Source organism: Rhea americana, unplaced genomic scaffold (genome assembly GCF_003343005.1).
Source record: "Rhea americana isolate MKP2758 unplaced genomic scaffold, rheAme1 scaffold_138, whole genome shotgun sequence".
Taxonomy (NCBI): domain Eukaryota; kingdom Metazoa; phylum Chordata; class Aves; order Rheiformes; family Rheidae; genus Rhea; species Rhea americana.
The window spans coordinates 680,228-686,738 of NW_028185461.1; the positions used below are offsets into that span (position 1 = coordinate 680,228).

Genomic DNA, 6,511 nt, shown 5'->3' on the forward strand with positions numbered 1-6,511 from the left:
CCTCCTCCTCCTCCTCCTCCTCGGGCCAGCCTCACCCCGAACGCCTCGTGCCCCCAAACTCCTCGCCCGGCGGAGGCGGGCGCGACGCTCACTTGGAGGCCTGGATCCACTCGTCGTAGAGCTCGAACGTCATGAGCGGCTCCGGCAGCTCCCGCAGGTAGGACTTCAAGGCTCCTAGGGCGCAAGGTGGGGGAGGCTCGCGGGGGCTCCCCGGCGGGCGCTGGCCGGGCTGCGTCCGGGATGCTCCCCGCGTCCGGCGCGGCGCTGAGCGATCCGCAGCGACTGCCGCGTTTCCGCCCGTGCTGGTGCCCTTCGCGTCCTTCCCTGCTCTCCGCTCCCGCCTGCACCCCCGTGAGCCGTGAAGCTGCTCCCCCGGCTCTCATTTCGGTCCGGGACGCTCCCAGGATACTTCCCTTCGCCGTGGCGAGATGCCCCCCGCCGCCGGGCTCAGCCCGTCTCCCCGCTAAGGCCCCGACGCGGAGGTTTCCGTCGCGGTCCGGACGAGTCCCACCTCGCCGGCAGYGCCGAGAGCCGCAGGGAAGAAGCCGACTTGCGCGGCTCCGGAGGCAGCGAGCCTCCGTCCTCGTCGCCACCTCCACAACAGGAGCTYGCGAGCTCAACTACAACCGACGGGGACCTTCCCGGCCCCTCCTCGCGAGCCCGTGGAGGAAAAGCCCTTTTATTAATTTTGGGGAGGGATTTTGCGGTGCGTGACGGAGGGGAAGGCGCCCTGCCTGTCCAGGCCCGTGCTCGCAGCTCCCCGGAGCCTCCCTGCGGAGGAAGGAGCCCAGCGGGGCCRGGCAGCGCTTGCACGTTCAGGCCTGCAAGGGGAATCGCACGCTGCYCCGACCGCAGACCTTTACCTGCAACGGCGTGCGGGTCGGCCGAGTACTCCTGCACATCCACGATGCAGCAGTCCAGGGCGGCCTTGAGCTTCTTCAGCTTCGAGGCGGAGGGAGCCACGCGGAAGAGACCCTTCGCGGGAGACACAGGGAGCCGTGAGCCGCGGGGAACGCGCCCGCGGAGGTGCCGGGGYGCGACGCGAGCGCAGCCCCGCTCGGTGCGGTGCGGGGCGCCCGCGGCGGCCTCACCTCCTCCTGCATGCCACACTCGAGCAGCATGGTGACGCACGCCTCGACGGGGAAGGCGATCTCCCGCCCGCTGACGGCCAGGTGCTCCTCCAGGGGCTTCCCGAAGGAGGGTTTCTCGATCCAAGCCTCTGCGACGGGAAGCGGAGAGTGGGAGCGACCAGCGTCCGAGCGGGTGCCCCGGGGACGCAGCTGTCTCCGCTCTCTGCTCCCGTTCCCAGAGCTCCCCGCGTGCTTTCACCCCAACACCCCATTTCCTGGCACTCGCTGCCCACATCGTGAGCCATCCCCCCCAGCCCCAAGTGCATCATCCGCTCGGCCCCAGAAATAACCCCCCTGAAAAGCCCCCCGCCAAGGGAGATGCCCAGGAGACGAGCCTGCCCCAGGGCTCAGGGTGCTTCCAGCAAAAGAGAGCAACAGGGCAAAGCCAGGACCGTGGGAGCCTTGCAGCGGCTGCACGGGGCCTGGCCCAGGGATTTCTTCCGGAGGCTTATTTGCAAACTGCAAATCCTCAAATCCTCCAAACGGGATCTGCAAATCCTCAGAACAGGGGCTGGAGCGCTGCTGCACCCGGTTGGGGGGGGGGAGCATCGCACAAGAGAGGTGTCGCAGCGAGAGCGCAGATTTGCCCGAGCAAGCCAGCTGCTCCGAGGACTTGACTGTGCGAATGCCTCGACGCACAAATTCGCATCAGCAAAACGCTCTGTTCAGAGGTCGCTGAAACCCCGCGGCCCCCCCGTTTCTGTCCCTGCGACCCGGGAGGCGTGCTCTTAAAGCATCAAACCCAAGCGAAAGGCCTGCCGGTCAGCACGCGGGGCGCTTCAAGGGGTCGGAACAACGCTTTCCCGGGGAGCAGCCGTTTGCAAACATTCGCATTACTTCCCCCTAGCCTTTAACTCAAAAGGAAATTTAAAAATTAAACCGCTAAAATCGCTTCCTGCCCAGCTTTAGTGGCAGCAGCATCCAGCGCGAAAGCCGGTGCATCCTCGCCCGGCGTTCCTCTGTGCCGGCCTCCGCGGCTGGGGTGGGGGGAAGGCCCCGCGGCGCTTACCCTGCTGGGCTTTGATCTGCGGCAGCACGTTCTGCAGAAGCGCCAGTGACTTCCTATGGTACTCGGCTTGCACTTCGATTAACTGGCGGGGAGGGGGCAGGGAAAAAAAAAAAAAGGCCGGGAGCAGCTTTGGCACCAGGAGCGGCCGGGGCTCAGGGGCCGCCGCTCGGCCTCGCGCGCGGGGCGGGGAGGACGGAGCCGGCGGCCGGCGGCGCTCACCGTTTGGAAGTAGTTTGCATAGTCTATTTCTTTGGCCACAAAACCGTACATGTCGGCGGAGAGCTGGTCCTGCGGGGAGCACGGCGTGAGCGAGCCGGCGGCCGGACCCACCGCGCGTTGAAGCCGACGCTCGCCCGTCGCTCGCCTCCCGCCCGGGCTCTTTGCCTGCGAGCGGCTCGTTAAACGCGCAGCAAAGCGCGTCGCGCCTAAGCAACGAGCCCAGCTGCCCCGCGCGGGGCTGCGGTAGGATATTCAACCCGSGTGCGAAGCTGCTGGAGGGGATGTTCTGGGATTCATCGCGTTTTCTGGCGGGGAGGAGGAGGGCGTTTGCTCTGAACGGCAAAGGCCGCGCGCCGCCCTGGCGCGTACGCTTCTCTGCCGGCACGCTTTCGAAATACGTGGGAACGGCTGCTTTCGGAGAACGCTCCTTCGGCGCCAAAACCGGGGCAAAAAAAAAAAACGCCGTCGGCTTTTCAAACCACGGCCTGGACGCGGGAGGCTGGGAACGTCCCCGGGACGCCGGGCAGGGGGCACGCGGCACCGYGGGACGGGAGAGCGCGCCCGGTACCCTGCAAATCTCCACTCGGTTCGCCGCCTCCTCCATCTCCTCCCTGAGCGCGTCRGCTTTGGCCGGCTGCAGGTTGCTCGAGGAACCCGACGACTTGGCGGATTGCTGCCACCTGCGGACGGCGGCGCCGGGATCAGGCCCCCACCCCGGGCCACCCTAGAGCCCCTCTTGCCCCCCTTTTTTTTCTCCCCCCCCCCCAACAGAGGGGTGAAAAAGCACTGGGGATGGCTCGCAGGGGCCAGGGGCAATCCCCAGCGCTGGCCCACAGCCCGCCACGGGGCAGCCGCTGCAGCCCAGCGACGCTCCGTGGTGGCCGGGTCACCTGGCTCTTCACCAGCATATAAACATTCACCAGGATGGAGAAAAGACGGGAAAAAAATAAAGCTTTGTGCCAGAAAAAAAGATTTTTTTTTTCTGGAGTGCACATGGAAAGAAAAGGACTCTGCACGTTTTCCAGGCTCAGAGCAGAAAGGTCCCTGCAGCTTGAGCTTTGCACGGCTCCGCGGGCTTTGCACCCAGCCACGGGGCTGGGATTTACGATCCTAAGCGGCGGCGGGGCCCCGAGGCCGCCCTGCCCTCCAGCAAACAGCTCCGCTGCAGCTGCCTACCTTGTCCTCGAGGAGTCCATGTCCAGCACCAGCTTCGCCAAATGCTTCCGCTGTTTCTGGATATTCGGGATCTCCACCTGCGGAGACGCAAGGGAAAAAGGGAGACCGCGGGCCGGGAGAGGCGTCGCTCGCTCCCCGCTCTGCTGGCCAGACGCCCGCGCCGGTGAACCCAAATCCGGAGCCTCCGAGACCTCTGCTGCGTGGGGGAAGGCTCGTGCGGGTGGCCCGGGTCCTGGGGGGGGGKGGGGGGTTCGAGGCGGCAGGGGCTGCGACGTGTTCAAAAACGGTTATATATTAAGCCTGAGCTACTTAGAAATTTGGCGCCGGTGTAAGCGGGTCAGGTAAGGAYGCGGCTCCTCACTTAAATAGAAACACCGCTCCGATGCCGGCACAGCTCCTTCCTCCTCCGCTTCCCTGCCCACGGACGTGGCAAACCCCCCGCTCAGCCCCACACGCTGAGGGTGGGGGGGAGGGGGGAGAAACGCCTCTTTTTTGTGCAAAAGGCCCTGCTTCGCTCGGGAAGCGGGGGGAAGCGCTCGGCACCGCCGCCCACCCACCTCGGCGAGCGCGAAGAGCGGCTCGATGACGTCCCGCTCCACCTGCAGCTCCAAGTGGATGAGCTCCTGGGCCAGCTTGTCCTCCGCCTCCCCGCACAGCTTGAGCATCTTCCTGCCAAGGGACGGAGCGGGCCGGCGGGTTGGGCGGCGGCGGCGGGACCCCCGCGGCGGCGGCGGCGGCAGTGGCGCAGGGGTGCCGGCGCCCCTTACCCCAGCAGGGACTCGTCCCCCAGCACGGCGGCTCCCTCCGTCAGGCACTGCGCCAGCGTCGTCAAAGGCAGCTTCTTCTGCAGCGGAGCGGCAGCGTGAGGGCGGGCGCGCGGTGGGTGCCCGGCCCGCCGCCGCCGCCGCCCCGCCGGGGCCGCCCTTACCGAGCGCTTGTCGGCGTCGGCGCCCTGCTGCCCCTGCAGACACGCCGTCAGCTTCTTGTGCGCGCCGTGCGAGACCTGCTTCACCAGCTCCAGCCGCTTCTCCACCTGCGCGCGCGGCCGGCCCCGGCTCAGGGCCGGCCGCTCGCCCGCGCGCCCTCCCGAAGGAGCCTCRCTGCTTTTTGCAGGGGGGGGGATTTCTCCCCCTCCCCTTCCCCCCCCCCCCGGCTCCGTCGCGGTAAGCCGGAGGGAATACGGGCTGGAAAGGAGGCAACGGGACACCCCCTCTTCCCCCTACGGAGGCAACCGGCTCTTTGGGGGCTCTTCCGTCGGGAAACCGCTGTGGCGGCGGGGGCCGGGGGTCGGGGGTGCCCAGGCAGCCGCTGGGGCTGCCGGGGATTTTGGGGCCCCGGCCGCGGGAGGGTCRCTTTACCTGCAGAAGATCCTCGCCCAAAACTTCTGTTTTCTCGGCCCTGCAAGGAAAGAGAGAGAAAACCGGGTTGCTGGCGAAGCTCCRGCCGGGAACTGCCCGTTTGGGCCGGCCGGCTCCGATCCTTCCCACGCGGGCTGCAAACGCCGCCGGTGCCGCCGCCGCCGCTCCGGGCTTCGCCGTGCCAGCGAGCCCGCGTYGCCGGCGCCAGCCGGCCGCCCCCGAGCGATACCTGCCGCCGCAGAGCTTGCGCCAGCCCGACCGGCGGCGCTCGCCGGCGCCAAGGAAGGAAAATTAAAACGCCACTACGAAACCGGCCTTGGTGGTGCAAACACCGGGTGAGGAACGGGAGGAAGCAGGACCCGCAGCTGGAGAGCGCGGGTCTCCGGCGCTGCCCCGCGCGGGGGGCATGGGTCTGCTCGAGCCGGTTCCGCCTCCCTCCCGGGAAAGGGAGGCAGCGCAGGGGCCCGGGCAGCGGCGGGGAGCAGACCCGTGCCGTTCCCCTCCGGAGAAACGCTGCAGCCCCCGTCAGCCCGCCAACGTCCCGCGCCGCCGCTGCAGCCCGAGCGGTTGCAGAGAGCTCGGTTGCGCTGCGGCTCAAGCGGGTAGCAGGGCGGCACCCAGCCCTCCCCGCTCGCAGCGGGCCTGGATTTTGCTCCTGGAGGGATTTAAGCAGAATTCCTGCATCAGCAAGCGAAGAGACAGCAATGAGCCCAGGCCCCTGCCTCGGCTCAGGGCAGAGCCCCAGCCCGGGGCAATTTGGGTGTTTTCTTATTTATTTTTAACTGTTATCATGGTATGGGGGTGGTTTCAGGCTGCTCTTGGCTTTTGCTGCCACGTTTAAAGCCGGGGAGGAAATGAACCTGACAAGCCCCTGGCGAAAGGCGCTGGAGATGATTAAAGTCCCCAGGACGGTTTTGCACAGCAGTGTCCTCCGAGCGCAGGGAYGGGCGAGCAGCAACGGGGAAACACAGCGCATCACGCACGCGCTCCCTTCCTGCCAGCAAAAAGACGGAGAAACATTTTTGTGTTGTCATGCTCTACCTCAATTAAGTCAGGAATTGGAGGAAAAGAGAGAAAAAAAAGAGAAAAAGCTACAAAAAAATCAATGCCTCAACCAAGCAGCTTGGGTYAACCGGGCTCCCGGGGAAAACGGGAGTTTTTGCCAAAAAGGATGAGCCGCTCCCTAGGATGCATCCGGGTCCGTTCGGTGCTGCCTTGGACCCCGTGGCAAATCTGGGTGCTGTGAGCAAGCCGAGGGGCCGGGTTGGGTGGATAAAGGCGGATCCGGCACCGCTCGTCGCCTCGTGTGTTTGTACGCGGCTCCTTCTGCTCCGGAAAGGCCGATCTGCRCTGCTTGCAACCACCTCTCTGCAAACCAGCACAAGCCCCCACAGGCACCGACGCCGTCTTCGTTAGCCAGCGGGATACGGGATCGGCTCCCGTCCCTCYGAGCCGCTACGTTCATTCCCAGTCTTGGCTTTTCCAATCTTGGTGCATAACATCTGTAAAGCTGCTCGGGGTCAAGATGCACCCGGGCGGTTCGGGGTACGGTGAAAGCACGCAGGAAACCTGCTCTCCGACAGGTTTCCGCTAGCCAACGCGTCCTGCCGGAGCACAGC

At 66.3% G+C, this 6,511-nt stretch overlaps 1 protein-coding gene across 1 annotated transcript in view; it reads right to left on the reverse strand.

Annotated features, from left to right (window-relative positions):
* ARHGAP44 (Rho GTPase activating protein 44) overlaps positions 1 to 6,511 on the reverse strand; it is a 15,331-nt gene that overhangs the window by 5,544 nt on the left and 3,276 nt on the right. Inside the window, exons 2-12 of the mRNA XM_085298347.1 lie at positions 4,893 to 4,932; positions 4,463 to 4,567; positions 4,302 to 4,378; positions 4,092 to 4,203; positions 3,535 to 3,611; positions 2,927 to 3,038; positions 2,359 to 2,427; positions 2,140 to 2,221; positions 1,092 to 1,219; positions 864 to 975; positions 93 to 174 (exon numbers count right to left, since the gene is read on the reverse strand). Coding sequence (XP_085154473.1) covers positions 93 to 174; positions 864 to 975; positions 1,092 to 1,219; positions 2,140 to 2,221; positions 2,359 to 2,427; positions 2,927 to 3,038; positions 3,535 to 3,611; positions 4,092 to 4,203; positions 4,302 to 4,378; positions 4,463 to 4,567; positions 4,893 to 4,932 — 996 coding nt within the window. The remainder of the gene's footprint in view (positions 1 to 92; positions 175 to 863; positions 976 to 1,091; positions 1,220 to 2,139; positions 2,222 to 2,358; positions 2,428 to 2,926; positions 3,039 to 3,534; positions 3,612 to 4,091; positions 4,204 to 4,301; positions 4,379 to 4,462; positions 4,568 to 4,892; positions 4,933 to 6,511) is intronic.